Raw genomic sequence first — 20,710 nt, 5'->3', positions numbered from 1 at the left:
AAAGTGCTCATCATCCATGGTCATAAAGGAAATGCAAATGAAAACAACTCTAAGAAAGGGAGAAAATATGATTGGGAGAGAGGGAATGGGGACAAAAACATGCGAAGGAATGTTACCGTGTGAGAAGTAATGCTGTAATCCCTCTATACATTGTCCCAATAAAAAATAAAATAATAACACCCATAATATACTACCTTAGCCAAATTAGAATTACTGATGTTCTGAACTCAGACAACAACAAATGCTGCTGGAGTTGTAGAGAAAGAGGAACCCTACTAACACTGCTGGTGGGAATGTAAACTAGTACAGCCACTCTGGAAGACAGTTTGGAGGTTTCTTAAAAAAACTGAAAATAGACTTTCCCTATGATCCTGCCATACCACTCCTGAGCATGTACCCTGAGCATCATAACCCAGGATATGATAAGGATACCTTCTCAGCCATGTTCATCGTTGCCCTATTCACAATAGCCAAACAATGGAAACAACCCAGATGACCCAGTACAGATTAATGGATACAAAAAAATGTGATACATATATACAATGGAATTCTGCACCAGACAAGATAAAATAATGGCATTTGCAGGAAATTGGATGAAACTACATTGAATCATGTTGTGAGATAAGTCAAGGCCAAAAGGTGCACAGTCTGGGGCCAGGAGTTTGGCCTAGTGGTTAAAGTGCTTGCCTAGCATGCACGAAGACCTGGGTTCGATTCCTTGATAACACATATATAGAAAAAGCCAGAAGTGGTGCTGAGGCTCAAGTGGTAGAGTTCTAGCCTTGAGAAAGTCCAAGGACAGTGCTCAGGCCCTGAGCTTAAGCCCAGGACTGGCAAAAAAAGGGCATTAAAAACTACCAAAATTTTTTTTAAAAAAAACGGATAGTTCTGTGACTTGAATATGATAACTGGAACATGAGGATAGCTGGCCATATGCAATATAGGCAGTTGGCATCATTATCAGGTATCTAATTTCCCCCCATTGCCTATAGCTTTGAGAACAATTCCTATGTGTTCCTTTTATTGCTACCTCTTAATCATAACACAGTGGTGGGCACACAATAGAGACTCAGATTTATTAGCTATGACTGAAGGAGGGAAGAAGGACTGTTGCATTTGTATGCCTACGAAGTATGATTTTCATGATACTGGATGGACCTCCTCCAAATCACAATAAGGCATTTGAAACATTTGTAAAGTAATTCATTTATTCTGGCTCAAGATGAAGGAAGAAAAGGTAGAGTTTAGGTGTCTCTATAGAAATACAGCCCAGGAGCATCCTAATCTGTTAACAAATGTAAGTCTAATTCATTAGCTAGAGTGAAACTGGGAGAGTGACTAGAAAGAGCTCATATGGAGGGGAAATTTATTCACCGCTGAAGTCCATGGCCAAATCATGGTTACTTGTGGGAAGGCCAATTCCATTAGAGCAGAATCTGCCTTGGTCCTACACTTGGTACAGGAAGGAGCCAAAGTATCCATCTGCAATATGGCTGTTTCTCAATGCCTGCATGCTTATCAGCACTGGAAATAAAACTTGTGGGTGAGAGCCCCCAGCAGGGTAGAACAGCATTTACAAAATATGGCATTTTTATGACTATTTTTTATGATGCAAGAGTACAAAGAAAGATAGCATGGATAAAGAAAATAAATGTTAACAGTGAAATAAACACAAGCAACAAAAATCCTAAATATATTTAGAGATTAAAAATCAAATTAAATTTAATGTAAAAATCAGTACTGTAGGACCATTTGGACAAAAACAACTCTTTCAGAGAGGGACATATACATTGTTTCTGAACTCATGAAGTGATTTCTGTTTTCCAGGCAACAATGATGTTCTGCAGCTGGTGGTAGATCTTAATACATGACACTGACAGGTATTTTCATTAGTATTATTTGGGGATCTCCCCAGAGGAAACATTCCATGCATTAATACTGAGAGGATTTGGAAAAGTAGCGGCCCTACCTGACCCCAAGTACCCAGTAAAAGCCTGAGATGCTTCAGGCATAATAAATGTGGCCCACAACCAAGAGCAGAACCAATATGATCCCACTGACATTAACCATTTTCTTCCAGAAGGGCTTCTCCAACACATTACTGTACTCTGCATCTTTTTGCTTCTCTTCAGTCAATTCCTTTGTCCTAGCTTCCTCTCCAGAGTCCAGGACTTGTGTTTCTTCTAATGTTTCACTTTGTTCCATTTGTTCCTTGCTTGCCTCCATATACCCCTCAGAAGAATTTATAGGGGTTAACTTAGAGTCAGGCCATGGCTCCAGTCCACAGTACATGTCGCAGATATTCCAGAGGCAAGTCTGAGAATCCTTGAATATATCTGAAAAAGAGAAGATAGGAATTGGTCAGGAGACACATATGCCTAAAAGGGAGAGGAGGATCTGATGGGAGTTCTGTTTCAGCCATGAGTCCAGATGAAGTCTGATAGACTTATTCTAAATAGAAAAAATGGTATCTTTAATTTGGATATGGAATGCCTACAACCCTGATGAGAGACATAAAAGAAGCAGAAGGTAGGATGAAGGATTCAGGGAACACTATAGAGTGGAGTGGCTTCACAGATATCTTGGCTCTGACAGAGAATATATCAATTGAGTGTCTTGAAAGCCCCCTGTTGTGGCAATGTTCTTCCTGTTTATGTTTGTCTAGGAAAGGAGATGTCTAGGAAAGGAGATGGTTCCTCCTCATAGTAAACCTTCCCATTTATCATTACTTCAGGAGGAGAGGGGAAGGCCTATGAGTCCTGTAAGCAGATGCTATCTGGCAGTTTCTCAGAGACTTATTTCTTCCAGGCAGCACCAGTCCCTGCTTGGTCTGACAATGAATCAGCATATGGGTCTGCAAGGCACTTCCTGTCAAGAGATTACAGAATGCTGTCATTCATTTCTCTAGGACAAAGAGTGGGAATGTCTAACCTTGGGTTGGGATGTTACTTCAGTGTGTGTCTTGCTAACACCACTGGTTTGTCCATTAGGTATGCATAGGCTCAGATTAGAACTGTGGTCAGCTAGGGCCTGATACTGCCTACAATGCAACTCTAAAACTCCCTAGGCTGCTTAAGTCAATGATCCTCTTCCTCCTCCCAGTAGACAGCTTCTAACCAACTGTTCCCAGGACTCCTATTCCTGTGGCTAAGTATGAGAAACCATCTATTATGTTGCAATGTATCAGAGGAGCCACAAAGAGTGACACAAGTATTATATGGGGCTAAGAAGTCATCACCACTAACCATGTTCTGGCTCTGTTCTCAAATGCCTATGTCATACTTCCATGCAGCTTCCAAGACATTAAGGCTGCCAGGAGAGTTGTTAGAAACAGTAGAGAAAGGACAAAAGTATCATTCTCAATAACCAAAGTTGTGTAATGGGTAGCTTGATGGCCCACTTTAGAGCTCACAATTTCCTGTAGGATGGTGTTCAAATCCTAGCTAAACCATGACTATTAGTTTTTGTGTCCCTAGTTCTAAAATGAGACTAGTAATCACACTGAAACATGTAAGTATAATGTTGGCAACATCTGGCATACTCTGGGCATACAGAGGTCATGCAGTTTATAACCCTCTAAAGAAGATACAGGTTCCCTCTAAAGAGGGAACATGAAGTTCCACAGCCTCCAGGAGCACATACATGTTTCCTGCTACATGGAGGTGTATAGGCCATCCTGAACATCTCTCTGTAGGTGTCAGAAGGAGACCTCAGTTATATCTGCCCACTGAAATTCCCTGGCAAGAGTATAGAGGAGAATTCCGGAACCTTTCCTTCCCTCTAGCTAGGCTCTTTCCCTTTCTCATTCTGTCTTCCAAGATCATAGCCTATTGCACCTCTAAAGAACATAATGAAGCTAGCTCATGCTAATGCCTTTCCCCCAAACACACATCTTCTGACGCTGTGTGCTGAGGTCCCTTCTCTGATCATTCAGGGGCCTAAAGGACATAGTGCCTCAGACTTTTCTTTTTTTTTTCTTTTTTATTGTAATTAGTAAAAGGGTTACATGATATTTGCCAGATAGAAGGTGCATTAATTCACATACATTGATACCCTTTCACATGTCTTGGTACCCGTTTCCCTCCCCTCCACACCCCCACCCGTCTTGGTTTTCCCCCCTTCCCTATCAAATTTCAAATATCCAAATACAAATAAATTCAATATATCAGATAACAAAGTGAGATACTATACCAATATGAGATAACCAAGGGACAGCAAAGGAGATGAGAGACAACATAGTACATTAAGGACAACAATCATTCATTATATGGCTTTTGTTTCACTATCCTGGAGGTCCTTTCAATTACCTTCACATTATATATCCTTATGTATCAAGATTTTGCTCTATTGCAAAACTCTGCTAGTAGAGCCCAAGGTTTCTACTGATTATGATGAATGAGGGAAACCATTCAGCCTAAGTTCCTTTGATTCTGGCTTACTTCACTTAATATGACTTTTTCTAAGTCTTTCCATTTCCTAACAAATGGGGCGATGTCATTCTTTCTGAAAGAAGCATAGAATTCCATTGTGTACAAATACCACAATTTGTTGATCCACTCATCAACTGAGGGACATCTAGGTTGGTTCCATATCTTTGCTATGGTGAATAGTGCTGCAATGAATATTGTTGTGCTAGTGGGTTTAGTATGTTCTTCTTTCTGGGTGGTTGGGTAAATGCCAAGTAGTGGAATTGCTGGGTCATAGGAGAGCTCTATGTTTAGCCTTTTGAGGCACTGCCACACTGCTTTCCATAGTGGTTGGACGAGTTTGCACTCCCACCAACAGTGTAGTAGTGATCCTTCCTGGCCACATCCCCTCCAGCATCTGTTGTCATTCGTTTTCCTGATCTTGGCCATTCTAGCTGGAGTGAGGTGGAATCTTAGAGTTGTTTTGATTTGCATTTCTTTTATGACCAGAGATGTTGAGCATTTCTTCATGTGTCTATAGGCCATTTTTGTTTCTTCTTCAGAGAAGACTCTCTTTAAGTCTTTGGTCCATTTTTAATGGGATGGTTGTTACTTTGGAGGTTAGTTTTGGAGTGATTCAATTTTTTGAGTTGTTGATATATTTTAGATATGAGGCCTTTGTCTGTTGTTTGGTTGGTGAAGATCTTCTCCCACTCTGTAGGCTTCCTGATTAGTTTACTAGCTATGTCCTTTGCCATGCAAAAGCTCTGCAGTTTAATGCAGTCCCACTTATCCAGCCTTTCTCTGATTTGTTGTGATTCTTGGTCCTTATTAAGAAAGTTTCGACCTGTGCCAAGGAGGCCTAGTGTATCTCCTATTCCTTCCTGTAGAGTTTTCGGTGTGTCAGCTTTTACCTCCAGGTCTTTGATAGATTTGGAGTTAATTCTAGTGCAAGGTGACAAAGAAGGATCCAGCTTTAGTTTTCTGCTGGTGCTTAACCAGTTCTGCCAGCACAACTTGTTGAAGAGGCTGTCTTTCTTCCATTCTATTTTTTTGGCTCCCTTGTCAAAGATTAGGTGGCCATAGGTCTGTGGTTTAATATCTGGGTCCTCAGTTATATTCCATTGGTCTTCAGGCCTGTTCCTGTGCCAATACCAAGCTGTTTTGAGAATTATAGCTCTGTAATAGAGTCTAAAGTTTGGAATTGAAATTCCTCCAGCGCTGTTCTTTCTGCTAAGAAGTGTTTTTGCTATACGGGGTCTTTTATTATTCCATATGAAATTTTGGATTGCCTCTTCTATTTCTTTAAAGAATGACATTGGGATGTTGATGGGTATTGCATTGAATTTGAAGATAGCTCTTGGCAAGATTGTCATTTTCACAATGTTGATTCTTCCAATCCAGGAGCGTGGGAGGTTTTTCCATTTCCTTAGTTCTGCTTTAATTTCCTTTTTTAGGGTTTTAAAGTTTTCGTCAAAAAGGTCCTTTACATTCTTAGTACTTACATTCTTAGGTACTTTATTTTCTTTGAGGCTATTGTGAAAGGAGTTTCTTTCCTGATTATTGCCTCGTTCCTCTCACTGTTGGCATAAAGGAAGGCAGTTGATTTTTGAGGGTTGATTTTATAGCCTGCTACTCTTCCAAAGCTTTGGATCAACTCAAGGAGCTTGGGAGTAGAGTCTATAGGATTCTTTAAATACAGAATCATGTCATCTGCAAAGAGGGATAGTTTTATTTCCTCTTTCCCTACTTGGATCCCCTTTATGCTTGCTTCTTGCCTTATTGCACCGGCTAGGAATTCTAGTACTATGTTAAAGAGTAGTGGAGAGAGTGGGCATCCTTGTCTCGTTCCTGATTTTAGAGGGAATGGATTTAGATTTTCACCATTAAGTGTAATACTAGGAGTAGGTTTCTCATACACAGCCTTTATTACATTTAGGAATGTTCCATGGATTCCTAGTTTCTCCAGAGCTTTTAATATAAAGGGGTGTTGGATGTTGTCAAATGCCTTTTCCGCGTCTATTGAGACAATCGTGTGATTTTTGTCTTTGCTCCTGCTGATGTGTTGAATTATATTGATTTGCGTATGTTGAACCAGCTTTGCCTCCCTGTGATGAATCCAGTTTGATCATAGTGTATAATTTTTTTGATGAGTTGTTGTAGACGGTTGGCCAGTATTTTCTTGAGAAGTTTTGCATCGATGTTCATCAAAGATATAGGTCTATAGTTCTCTGTCTTTGATGAATCTCTGTCTGGTTTGGGGATGAGGGTTATACTGGCTTCATAGAATGAGTTTGGTAAGGAACCTTCATTTTCAATTTCGTTGAAGAGCTTGAGGAGTATTGGTGTGAGCTCTGCTTTGAAGACCTTATAGAATTCAGCTGTGAATCCATCTGGCCCTGGGCTTTTCTTAGGTGGAAATTCTCTAATTGCCATTTCTATTTCAGAGCTTGAAATAGGCCTGTTGAGTTGGCTTAGTTCTTCTTGGTTCAGTGTGGGTATGTTAATATTGGCTAGGAATTCATCCATTTCATCTGGATTCTCAAATTTGTTGGCATAAGCTTTGAGAAGTATTCCCACATGATATTCTGGATCTTGGTAATTTCTGTCGTGATATTATCATTTTCATCTGCGATTTTGTTTATTTCGATATGCTCTCTTCTTTTTTTGGTAAGATTTGCTAAGGGCTTGTCAATTTTGTTAATTCTTTCAAAGAACCAACTCCTTGTTTTGTTGATTCTTTCTATAGTTTTTTTGGATTCCAAGTCATTTAATTCTGCTTTGATTTTAATAATTTGCTTTCTTCTACTGGGATTAGGGTTGGTTTGTTGCTCTTTTTCCAGGAGCTTAAGGTGGGACATTAACTTGTTGGTTTGCAATTTTTCCAACTTGTTGTTGTAGGCACTCAGCGCTATAAATTTTCCTCTGAGTACTGCCTTTGCTGTGTCCCAAAGGAGTTGGTATTTTGTGTGCTCCTTACTGTTAAATTTCATAAACTGTTGGATTTCTGTTCTGATCTCTTCAATGACCCATTGGTGATTCAACAATGTGTTGTTCAGTCTCCATGAGTTACAGGGTTTTCATTGGTGGAGGTGTGTGTTCAGTTCCAGTTTGATGCCTTTGTGGTCTGAGAGTGTGCATGGAATAATTTCAGTGTTTCTGAATCTGTCCATGTTTGTTTTATGGCCTAACATGTGATCTATTTTGGAAAATGTTCCATGTGCTGCTGAGAAAAACGTATATTGTGTTGTTGCTGGGTGGAATATTCTGCAGATGTCTGTTAGATCTAGTTGGTCTATATAATTGTTCAGTTCTAAGGTTTCTCTGTTGAGTTTTTGCCTTGTTGATCTGTCCATAGGTGAAAGTGGTGTGTTAAAGTCACCGACAATCACTGTATTTCGATCTATGTATGGTTTCAGTGTAAGTAAAGTTTGCTTGATGAAGTTTGGAGCTCCGGGATTGGGAGTGTAAATATTTAGGATCGTTATGTCTTCCTGGAGGAAAGATCCCTTTAGTAGTATGTAGCAACCTTCTTTGTCTTTTCTTACTAATTTTGGTTTGAAGTCTATTTTATCTGATATGAAGATGGCAACTCCAGCCTGTTTATGGGGGCCGTTAGCTTGATAGAGTTTATTCCAACCTCTCACTTTCAAAAGATGCTTGTTTTTTTGGGTAAGATGTGTCTGTTGAAGACAGCAGAATGATGGCTCTTGCTTTTTGATCCAACTAGACAGCCTATGCCGTTTAATTGGAGAGTTGAGTCCATTGATATTGAGAGTTAGGATTGAGAAATATTTATTAGTTCCTACCATTTTTAAAAGGTTTTATTTGGGCCTGTGTCTTGACAGTTCTTGTGGTCCTTAGGTGGTATGCTGTTTAGGTGCCATTTCTTTCCCTATATTGCATTTATTTTGGTTTTCTATGTATAGAACATCTTTCATAATTCTCTGTAGTGTTGGTTTTGTTGCGACATATTGTTGCAGCTTTTCCCTGGAATGGAATGTTTTTATTGTTCCCTCAGTTATGAATGAGAGCTTAGCTGGGTACAGTATTCTTGGTTGGTAGTTATTTGACTTAAGGGCATGACATATATGCTTCCAGTCACTTCTTGCTTGCATGGTCTCTGCTGAGGAATCTGGGGTTATTCTGATTGGTTTTCCTTTATATGTTACTGAACCCTTTTCCCTGGCTGCCTTTAGGATCCTTTTTTTGGTTTCTATTGATCCAGTTCGGATTACGATGTGGCGGTGGGATGTTCTTTTCTGGTCAGGTCTGTTTGGGGTTCTAAAAGCTTCTTGTATCTGGATGGGTCTGCCCTTCTGGATATTTGGGAAATTCTCTGAGATGATTCCCTGAAGTATATTTCCAATACCATTGACCTCTTTCTCCAGACCCTCCTAAATACCAATTAGCCTTAAATTAGGCTTCCTAATTGTATCTTGGACCTCCTGAAGCGCTCTCTCATTTTTCCTAGATTTGGATTGACTCATTTTCTGTTCTTTCTCTATAATAACTAAATTATCTTCAGCCCCAGAAATTCTCTCCTCTGCATTGTCTAACCTGCTATCAAAGCTATCTATTTTTCATCTCCCTTGCTACTAATTGCTCATTTTTGATGCCTTGCATCTCTTCTTTTAGATCATGTATGGATTTCTTTAGCTCCTTGATTTCCATTTGAGTGGTTAGCTCATTAGCTTTATTTTCTTTGAACATTTGCTGGAGTTCGGTCACCTTTTTATTTGTGGATTCTATGAATTCATCCATCTTTCTTTGAACAGCCTTTATTATGGCTTCCTTTATGGCTCCTTCTTTTTCACTTATCACCTTGTTTATGGTTTCCTCTTGTTCAGCTATGGCTTCCTCCCTTATCTGTTTCTTTATATTTTCACATTTTTCATTAATGATGTTTATCAATTGCATTTGTACAGCACTTGGAAGACTCTCCTCTAGGCTTGCCAGTGACTGTTCCATTGGCTGTTTACATTGGGTGGGAGAGGTGGGAGGTGTTGTTTCTTGATTTGACATTTTTCTTGAGTTTCTTGTTCTGCCCATTTGAAAATGGGAGCAAGATTAATACTAAACACGATTATAGTTTTTCAGATATAACCAACCTAGACCTCTGTAGCTGGCAGACTCTAGATGTTAACAAGTTTTGATTTTTGTTATCACTCTTTCTTTTTGTGCAGTTACCGACTAGTCTAATTTTTCACTGATAAGCGATTTATATCCAAAACAATAAGCCTCTCAATCCAATCTCTATTGTTTTTAAGTCCCTCTGAGCCTAGAGGATAATTAAACACCTAGATATACACTGTTGCTCAACAGCCATCAAGTGTAGATCCGTGCAGTATAAGGGTTGAAAGAGGAGCAGAGGTCCAGAGATAGAAAAATAGAATAAGAGAGGTCAGGGGGGTAAGTAGGTAGCATATTTGAGTACAAAGTTTGGAAAGTATTAGAATAAAACTTATGTGTTGCTGCGCGACTAGCTCTTAGCCCAACCAGTGGCCTCACAGTGGACCATGGGATGAATCTGCGAGCTTCCGTCTGAGCGGGGTTGGTGGACGTTTTCTGCTGCCCCAAGCCAAGGGTCTGGGGATTGAGAGTTTCAGGAGCTCTCAGCAGGACCAGCAGGAGGCCCCTCTGTTCCCAGGGGCGGGGCCCAGCTGGGGGCGTGGGCTCCAAGGGCGGAGCCGCGCCTTCTTGGTTCTCAGAAGGGGAGCTTGGCTGCTGGTTGGCCCTTCAGATCTCTGCTGTGTTTCCACTGCTTTGTCAGAGTCTGTGACTGTGGGGGGGACCCTCGGTGGTGTCTTGCTCAGGATTCCCAGCTGGAGGATGCCCCGCTCGAGAATTGAGGGGGGGCAGATGCTGGCTCCTATTTACCCGCACCCCCTACCCACTGTAGTAAGGCAGGGTCTCAAAGCCCTCCACTCTCCAGATCCAGTGGCCTGGGTGAGGAGCCTGGTGGGCGGGTGGGAGCTGGGACAGCTCCGCCTCCCCTGGTGGGGTACTGAGTCTTAGGGTCCGCCCGCTTGTCAGTCTCCAGTCAGAGGGCTGGGGGTTGAGCCCGTTGGGTGGGTGGGAGTTGGGACAGCCCCGCCTCCCTTAGTGGGGTGCTGGGTCTTATGAGTAGCCCGCCTGTCAGTCTCCAGTCAATGGCCTGAGGGAGGGGGCTGTTGAGGGGAGGGACAGGATTCTAAATTCCTTGCCCCCCTGCTCCCTCCAGTCTTTCTCGGGCGGGGTGTTGGGGTCTGAGTTAAGTTCTATTGCTTGGCACCCGCTCCGTTTTCCCAATGTGTTTGGGGGTGCGATGTATTACTCACGCCTCTGCGTCCGTCTACGGGTGCTCCACGGTGGTGGGGAGTGTTTCACTCCCCTCGGGTCTCCGCCGCAGCCTGTGTTCTGAGTCTGGGTTCCGCTGCTTGCTGTTCTGGTTCCGCGTCTGGGTTCCGCTGCTTCCACCGTTCGCTGGCCCGGTTCTGTGCTGGTTTCTGCAGCCGTTGGGCTCCCAGCCTGGTGCCCTCCACTGCCGCCACTTTTCGTGGGTTAGAGCCGGTGCCTGCCCCCGCTTTCCCCGCGTGGAGCCAGCGCCCGCTCAAGCCGCTTTTCGTGGCTTGGTCGGGCACCAGCTGCCGCTTATCGCGGCTTTCCGCCGCTTTGGGCGAGAGGTGGGGGAGGGGTCCTCGCGTTCCGAATTCTTTGAGAAAGTTGGATGTGAGCTTTATCTGGATTTCTTTTCCGGTTTGAGTCCTTCTCCGTTGCTTTTTGAGTTTGTTGTTGTGGATTTCTTTAGAAAGTTGGCTCGTGGGAGTCCCTGGTTCTCTCTTTTTGTCAGAGAAAGCTAGGCAGCGTCCCTATTGTCTCGGCACCATCTTCCTTCCTGTGTCAGGCTTTTTCTGCCTCAGACTTTTCTGAGAACACTACTTTTGCTTGGGCCTACTGAAACAGTGCTCTTAGGTGGGCTTCTGCCTCAATTGTTACCATCTCATCTTTGCTGGAGAAGGCTATTTCTTGTTCCTTTCTAGAGTGCTTCTGATTTTTTAATCCCTGCTCTACAGCCTATTCCATTCTACAACCAGACCCCTTGCTGAAATCAGAACATAGTTTGTGTGTGGTAGCTAGCTCTCAGACTTAACTTTTTTTTTTTTACTAATCAGTACTTGATTCAAGTAGATCGTAACAATCAATGAGATACTTCTAGGACACAAAGAACTTCTGATTCCTCGTAGCCTCAAATGGTTCTTTGTTATCATCCATTGCTTATTGCTCACCCTGTCTCCCTTTCCCTTCCCTCTCCAGAATCACTGTACCTACTGTCCCTATCTCATTTCTCCTCTATTCCAGCCTCCTGTCCATAGATGCTTGTGATCTCACAGTCACCGCATATGCAAACCAGCCAGGAAGGATTTCAGAAGAAAGGATGCTGGGATTCTGCCTGTGAAAACATTTCTTAGGGTGAAGGTGGTGGGATGCAGAGCTGTATGACTGTTGCCAAAGCCACCCAATACTACAGAGCCCACTACAGAGGATATCTTCCTAGAACTGCATGTTTTCCTTCTTACCTGGCTGGACTAGATGATTGGGAAGTCTCTTCCACATTATCTCTGAGTCAAGAGCTACCCTCTTCTCTCTGCTATTGCGTAAACTCCAACAAAGCCGATAAAGCTGGAGAGGGTGGGATGGAGAATGCATAGCTATGTTACCATAGGATCCTGTCATGTAGTTACATAACATCACAGCCTGCAGCTTGGACCAGGGTTTCATTGATTGAAAAGATATATGCTTGTTAGATTTTTATAGATCCTGTCTTTATAGGAAAATGTCATAGGAGAGAACACAGGTATAATGTTGGGCATGTGCATGTTTTAGAAGAAATGCACAAACTGGTGTGATGTCACTTTCTCAAAATGTTGTTGGTCTCCATAGAGGAACAGCAAGACAGATGGGTGAAACTCAGTAAATTTTGCCTACAATAAGCACAATAGCCTCAGTGGAGTCTCTCACATATCAACAAGCAATGGATCTGTCATGAATCTTAATATTAGGAGCCCAGCATTAGGATTTACAAGCCCCCAGTACAACAGCAGGATGATCTGGAGGCTCAATGGGTCAACACACAGCTGTGGAAATAAGAATTGCAGAACAAGTTTCACCCAGAAATATCCCCTGAATTTCCTTGCTAAAACTATCCAGTTACCATATTTGTTCCTGTACATATATATTTATTTCCCCCATATCACTTGTTCATATTAATAATTACTTGATAGTGTTAATCTGTAGTGATTAAATTTTTATTGTATTCTATTGTTGAGATGATGTATAGAGGAGTTACAGTTACATTCATCAGGTAGTAGGTGCATTACTTCTCAAATTTTGATACCACATCTCATGATTTTGTTCCCCTTTCCATCTCCACCTCCTCCCAATCCTCTTATTTTAGAGAAGGGGGAAACAAGGTGATTAAACCCCACCCTCAAAGTAGTCAGTAATCCTATAGAAATCTATTTATGGTCAAATGTTTACTCATATAAATAGAATATATATATGTATATATACATATATACATATAAATACATATACATATATATATCACAGTTTTCTAGCTTATCAAAGTTTTTTCATTGCATTCTTTATTCTACTGTGCTGTTATGATGTGCTTATCAGGGAACCTGCTTAATGAAAGGAAGATGCACCTGGACATAACCATATACCTTACTTAAATTTAAGAATTAAAACAATGCATCTGTTTCTTTCATAATTTGGATCTTGTCAGATGTACATAGTGCTAACATCAAGACCTTTGCTGGTTTCTATACAAACAGGGTAACTAGAACAAAGCCATTTTTCATCCCTGAAAGTATATCAAAGTTCATCGCAATAATTGTGTTTACATTTTATGATGCCTAAAATATTATGACAAAATATTATCTCCCTATATTAAACAGATGTTGGTCCTGGGACTTGAACTCTTGGCCTAGGCATTGTCACTCAGTTCTTCAGCTCAAGGATATAGCACTCTACCACTTGAACCATAGTACCACTTCCGGTTTTCTGGCAATGAATTGGAGATAAGAATCTCCTGGACTTTTTATGCCCAGGATGGCTTTGAACTAAGATCCTCATATCTCAGCCTTCTGAGTAGCTAGGATTACAAGTGTGAGCCACCAACACCTGGCTACAGCTCCTGTTAATTAAGAGATCTATGAACCTGCGCCCTTCATGATTGCAGAAGCCACTTTGTGATCCCAGTTATATACTCAAGAGGAGTTGTTTGCTTGAGCAGAACATGGAAGACCAGGCCTGCTCTCAGAGAAGAAACAATAAACACACAAAACAGAAACAATGTCTAGGAGAAGCTGTACCCATCCTTGGAACAGAACTCGGCTACTCCTCAAGTTCAATGTGGTGTTTGCAGATGGTATAAGGGGTGCTCCAGTTCCTTGTCTGCCTTTAAACCTAGGTGGAAACTTTGAGAAGTAGCAAAATACAGCCAACTCTACGTTTTTGGAGAGACTGGAATAACAGAGAGGTTAGAGTAGCAAAATAACAACAAAGCAAACAATTCTACCACATCAAATTCTATCCTAAAATACATGCATTGAATTGAATACACTAGTCTCCATGCAGGTACAGGTAAATTACTGCCCACATGGATTTCTGTTAAGGAACAGCAGTTATATTTATGGGCCTAACTGGTGAGGACCTTCTCAGCTTGTTTCACTTCCACCCTTACCCACTTGACTTATTGATTAGGTTCTTTCTTATAATGCTATATGTGAATATTTGCCTTTCCAAGAAAATCATCAGCCTACTATTGGCAAGGCAAGGAGTCAAGTGTTGTTCAAAACCTGTGGGCTTCCAAGCTAAGTCACTACAGCTAGACACAGAAGTATTATCAGTTTAGGAATAATAAACTAATAGCTCCCTGTGACAAAAAATTATAAGAAAAAGGAAAGTAGATGAAAGGCAACAGTAAAAAAAAAAATGGGTCATTGGCTTGGGGTCTCCCAACTCACCACCTCAAGTCACTTCTCAACAACAACAAAAAAATTTCTCCACAAAACCTGTGGGCTTCTGTGTATTGACAATTTTGAATCAGAGAGCCCCATAACCTTTGGTTTTGGTGACTTGAGGTGGTGAGTTGGGAGACCCCAAGCCAATGACTCGTTTTTTTTTTACTGTTGCCTTTCATCTACTTTCCTTTTTCTTATACTTTTTTGTCACAGGGAGCTATCAGTTTATTATTCCTAAACTGATAATACTTCTATGTCTAGCTCTAGTGACTTGGCTTTGGAAAATAAAATACTACATTTTCCACACTCTGAACAAAGTTGTAAAAAATGTATTGGGTTTGTTTTTGCATTTGCATTTGTTCCAAGCTCCTCCCCATATCTAGAACTCCAGATTATTCATTGATATACCAGATTTCTCCCTGTTGCATCTATCTAGCCAAGCTCATACCCTGTCTTTCCAAGTGGTCAAAAGATGACATGATTGAGTCAGCATGAGCTTTGATGTCTAATTAAAGCCTTAGATCTTCCCCTTACTAGTTTCATTACAGAGATAAGTTGTTTAGTTTCTGTGAATTTTAGGCTTTTTAATAAATTTCTAAAATTGGTGCCTGACACCTGTTTCGTGAGCTGTATGAAATAGTTTGAAGTAAGAAGGCTGTAAACCATCATTTGCAATCTGTTTAGGTTGCCAGAGGTCTCTTTCCCTTGTCATTCTTGGTGGCATCTTCGACTGACTGGTGCTGAGATCACTAAACATTTTCAAGAAGAGTCTGAATTTCATAACTCAACTTCTCAATCTAAATATCTAATTGGTGTGTCATTGAGCAGCTATTTAATATTATCATTAGTATTAGTACTAGTATTATTGCTGTGATAGGGATGGAACGTAAAGCCTCCACATGCTAGGAATGTGCTCTATACTGAATTATGACCCAAGGGCTTTTCCTGTTACCCAATTAAGACCCAACCAAATCAAAGACCTCCACCCAATTGCAAATAGAATGCAGGTATACAGCTTGGTATTGCTGTTTCATGAAACCTTTACATTGACCATCCTAACAGCAGCACTTACGTGTTTATCTGGAATTGGGTCTGTGATTAAGGAGATGGCCAGTATGCTGAGAACACTAGCTAGGAAGAGGATCAGGCTAAAATAAAGGTAATGCAAGCCACAGATGAATGCAGGGCATGTGTTCTCTCCATCGCAGGTCCAGGGTCCATAAGCAAATGAAGCCAGCAGTCGAAAGAAGCCAATCATCATCCCAAAAATCAGGCCCCAGAAGGCACCCTGCCAAAGAAAGACACCTGGGAAGAAGCTGGAGAAATAGACAAACCACGGCTATCCCAATTTTTCTGTCATTCTAGTTTCTAAAGCTAAATTTGGTGCAATGAGGTTAGTGATGTCTTGCAGAAGAGAGCCTGAACAAGTGGAGGAAAATGCCAGACCACAGATAACTGGTTCTCCCCCTTTGTTATGTCAGGTAACTTGAGAAATACTGGAAATGCTTTGAAGTGAGTTCATAAATGGCCCTCTTAAACTAAATATATCCAAAAATAACCTTGTCTTCTTGATTTTCCTAAGTGGAACCTCCATTCAGGGACTGCTCAGGTCAAAATCTAGGAGCCATCTCTTTGAATCCTTTGTTTCCTTCCTGCTTTACCACTACCAAAATTCAAACCTCAACCCAGTACCATGGTTTGTCAGGCCTGACTCTGCTACTCTCTCTTTTATCATTCCTTTCAAACCATCATGACCTTCTGGCATCTTAATCCTGTTCACTTTAACATGGGTTGGGTCTTTGAACTTCCTATTCTTTCTTCTTGGATCTGTCTCATCTTATTCCTTAAGAGAAGTTTTCTCTCTCTACTTTAGTTAATGTCCTTATTTACTTCACCCCAGAAGCCTACCCTGCCATCTTCATGATCAATTGTAATCTTATAAATATCACATTACTATCAGAAATCTTTATCTGCTCAATGTAGGCCATCTTTCCACTCCAAACATACAACCCTATCCATTAGAAAAAAGATTAGATTTTTGTTTGAGACCTGGTTTGAGAAGCTTCATCAGGAGGGCATTGTTATCAGTAGAAAGAAAGTCAAGATATGGAATATGGGTGGGCATCATGGATTAACCCAAAAGCTAGGCAGAGAATACATAGGAATCAATTCCTAAGGAAGATATGCAGAAGCCAGATGAGTGTGCCATCCAAAACAGGGTGAGAAAGGAGATATGGGGAAGAACTTTATACTGAAGAGGATACACATAGAGTATTCTTTCAACTTGGGATCTGGAGTAGCAGGTGAATCCTATGTCCTTCTTACTCATGCTATTCTTAGGAGAGCAAAGAGAAGCTCCTCATGGCCTGGATTACTCTTCCTCAAATTCCTATTACTATACTGAGTCAAGTAATCTTGGCAAAACAGGGAGCTCTGACAGGTTTTCCAGAGGACTGAACACCTGAGATTAGCCTGGTATTCTTGAAAAAGCTAACAGTCAATGTAAATTCAAGGAAGGGAGCAAGACAAGTAAAGTTCAGATATCAGCACCACACATTTTTAGTTGCTGGGATCTATAGACTGTGTATAGGGAGAGCAAGAACCAGGAAGTGGGCTTTCCCAGGTCACAGAGCACTTATGAAAACTTATGAAAGGCCCAACTACTCAGAACTGCCTGAGGAAACCAGGAGGCTTAAGATATGACTGCAAAATTTTTCTAAAAATTAAGTGCCTGTGATTGTATATATAGAGATTCCTTTCTTGAATACTTGTTTGTTAAACACATCATTTGAAATATGATGTAAAAATCAATGTTAATAAATTCTTTAAAAATGAATACAAAATTTAAAAATGAAAAATAAAAAGAGAAAAATGTAGGGGTACAGTATGCCCTCAGTAATACTGATAAAATGATTAAACAACTAGTTAAGATCTTTATTTGGTCTTAAGTGGGACTGAAAGCCATGACCCAAATCATTACGTCTGCAGTACAGATGGACTGAAAAAGGATTTATCACTTTAATTCTCCCCATGATTGTGAAACCTCTAGGGACATCATGTACAGAGGCAACAGAGGAATGCTTTCCATAGCCAAATATGAGGAACACTTCCACAACCTTATGGTGATGTTTCCTGATTATCATTACCTTACCAATGAAAGAAAACAAACAAGAGATCTCCATTTCCCTTCATGCATAAGAGTGAGCTTGAGTTAAATCTAGCCAGGATAATATCATTTATCAGAAGGCAAATGATGGCATGGAGTGAGCCCCTGAAATACAGAAGATCTCTGAGAGCAATTCTTGTAAAGAGCTTGATTGTGTAAATGCAAGTCACATCATTCAATACCAACATATGCATACTCTTGGACTCTTGCAAAATACTGACCCACCTGCTCATTGACTCTCTTGCAAAACACAGCAAGCATAAAAAGTGCAGTTACAGGTGGGACCAGGTAACTTCTAGTTACTTGCATGTTTTCAAACAAATTTTCACTGTGGGATGTATCCATAACCGGAATCCAAGCAATAGTGACAGCAAGCAAGATTATAACAAAAAACCTGTAAGTTAAGCAGCAGTCAGTTCCAGTTTGATGAAATGAAATTTTCCTGCCAGGAAATTCTCTATAAACCATACACTATTAATTTAATAATTCTTCGTTTATTTACTTTTATCAGTATTTGTTACAGTAATGGATATGGAACCGAGGGCCTTTTGTATTCTAGCTAAGTGTTCTACCACTGGGTAACACAGTCAGCCTAGTCATTACTTTAAAATAAGATACTCATTCATTAATGTGAAGGCAGAGATATTGTACTGCAATAACACAAATTCAGTAGTTTTGTTCAATGTCTGAACAAAAAATCTGAATGTTTGTTTACCTGTTACTGGACAATGAATATATTTTCACAAAACATGGAGGATAGGTTTAACCAAATTTAATAAGCAGTAAACCATATAGTATATACCAAATGGCAATTATTAATGTCTTGATAATTAACAAATTTTTATATTTCTAAATATTTCCAATAGATCAAAATGCCCACAGTTTTAAAGATTTCTGAAAGAGATTTATCTATATGACAGATGCAAAAGGAATTTATCCCAAGATTTCTGGTTTGTTCAACATTAAAAAAAAACTAGCTAGGTGTTGGTGGCTCTGGCCTGTAATTGTAGCCACACAGGAGAATGTGACCTGAACATTTAGATTCAAAGATAGTCCATGTAGAAATATCAGTGAAAATCCTATCACCAAAAAAATCATAAGTGTATCTCAACTGGAAGTGTATAACCTTCATGGAAAAAGCTACAGGACAGTTCTCAGGATGTGAGTTCAAGCCCCAGTACCAGCACACAAAAAATAAGTAATCAGAACACACAAAATTAAAAAGACTTTGCAGAGGGGGAAACCCAGAGCATCCTCAAGTAAGCATTAAACAAGGGCATAGAGTGTGGCCTAGTGGTAGAGTGCTTGCTTAGCATGCACAAAACCCTGGGTTTGATTCCTCAGTACCATACACAGAGAAAGCCCAAAGTGGCACTGTGGCTCAAGTGGTAGAATGCTAGTCTTGAGAAAGCCCAGGGAGAGTGTGTAGGCCCTAAGTTCAAGCCCCAGGACTGACAAAAGAAAAACAGGAAAAAAAATCAGGAGATAGGGGAGTAAGAAGATAAGAAATTTAAAAGAAGGAAATATTAAAGGAAAATTCAGACACTTGCCTAGATAAAACAAGTAGGATGTTCATTTGACATGAGGAGAAGGCAATATTTGAAATATTATGTGGAACATGTTGAAGGTATGTGAACACATCTGACCTATAAGTGGCCAGAATAAAGTTCTATGGAACAATTAATTTAAAGACAGATACACCTGGATTTGAAGGATTAACATTATGAAAATGGCAGTACTTCCAAGATATATCTGCACATTCAAAGTAATGCCCTTAAAATTCCAACAGTATTCTTAACTGATATAGAAGGAATACAAAAATTCATATGGAATAATAGAAGACACCAAATAACTAAAACAATTCTTAGCAGGAAGAAGAGTTATGGAGGAATAACAACGCCAAACTTCAAACTCTATTACAAAGCCATAGGGATAAAAACAGCTTGGTACTGGCACACGGATAGGCCTGAGGACCAAAATCTAACAGAAGACCCAGAAATGAACCCACAGACCTATAGCCACCTAATCTTTGGTAAGGGAGCTAAAAATAAGGATAGAAGAAAAATATCCTCTTCAACAAAAGGTGCTGGCAGAATTGGTAATACACGTGTAGAAAACTGAAGTTAGATATTTATATATCACTGTGCATCAGAATCAATTCCAAATGAATCAACGACCTCAAAGTATGACCAGATATACTGAAATATTACAGAAAGGGAAAGGGGAAACACTAGGCACAAGTTAAAACTTCCTAAGTAAATCAAATCAAAGAAAGGCTGGATAAATTGGATTGCATCAAACTGAAGTGTTTCTGCTTGGCAAAGGACATAGCTATTGGATAAATACGAATCCTACAAAAAGGAGATCTTTCTTAGATATGCACCAGACAAGGGCCTCATAATTAAATATACTTAGAGCTTAAAAAATTAACCCTTAAAAGAACAAATCCTCAAAGAAACAACAACCCAATTAATAAATGGGCCAAAGACTTAAAGAGAAACTTCTCTAAAAAGAAATAAAAATGGCCATTTGACATATGATGTTCGACGTATTTCACCATAAAAGAAATGAAAATAAAACAACACTGAGATTCCACCTCACCCTGGTTAGAATGGTCATTATCAACAGAATTAACTAACAGAAACTGGTAGAGATGTGGCCAAAAAGGACTCTAAATGTTCACAAAGTAAAACCAAAGAAAGAAATTCTTAGGATAGTATTATAAGGGCTCAATGGCTATGTGCTTACAAACATATAAAATGATATTTATCGAAATGTACTCCAAGAAATGGAAACAAAAGGATTTTTATTGTACGGCATTGCTTATGGTTGTTTTTCTTATTTTCTTTTTTCCCCTTTCCACACCGTTTTTTTATTTCTGTACCCTTTATCTTGTATATAAGACAAGATTAGGGGAGGCGAAAAGGAAGCACAGAAGCAGTGGGACAAAGAGTGAGCCAATTCAGCAGTGATACTCACTAGATGGTATGTTGTGAATGAGCTATATAACTTGTAGGGCAGAGGAGTTCAGAGCAGAAAAACAGGAAGAAGATGAGGGAGGAAGAAACACTTTTCAAAAAGAAATGTACTTGGTCGAAAGATGGCACCAAGACAATAGGGACCCAGCC

General features: G+C 40.2%; 1 protein-coding gene across 1 annotated transcript in view; it reads right to left on the bottom strand.

Annotated features, from left to right (window-relative positions):
* Positions 1 to 1,692: 1,692 nt before the first annotated feature.
* The window catches only part of LOC150045777 (sodium/glucose cotransporter 1-like), a 47,653-nt gene continuing 28,635 nt past the window's right edge, over positions 1,693 to 20,710 (bottom strand). Inside the window, exons 12-15 of the mRNA XM_090319756.1 lie at positions 17,808 to 17,976; positions 15,489 to 15,704; positions 11,966 to 12,068; positions 1,693 to 2,336 (exon numbers count right to left, since the gene is read on the bottom strand). Of these exons, the coding sequence (XP_090175882.1) occupies positions 2,005 to 2,336; positions 11,966 to 12,068; positions 15,489 to 15,704; positions 17,808 to 17,976 (820 nt within the window). The 3' untranslated portion in view covers positions 1,693 to 2,004. The remainder of the gene's footprint in view (positions 2,337 to 11,965; positions 12,069 to 15,488; positions 15,705 to 17,807; positions 17,977 to 20,710) is intronic.

Source organism: Megascapheus bottae, chromosome 27 (genome assembly GCF_031878675.1).
Source record: "Megascapheus bottae isolate mThoBot1 chromosome 27, mThoBot2.hap1, whole genome shotgun sequence".
NCBI lineage: Eukaryota > Metazoa > Chordata > Mammalia > Rodentia > Geomyidae > Megascapheus > Megascapheus bottae.
This window is presented reverse-complemented; position numbering and strand designations above follow the sequence as displayed.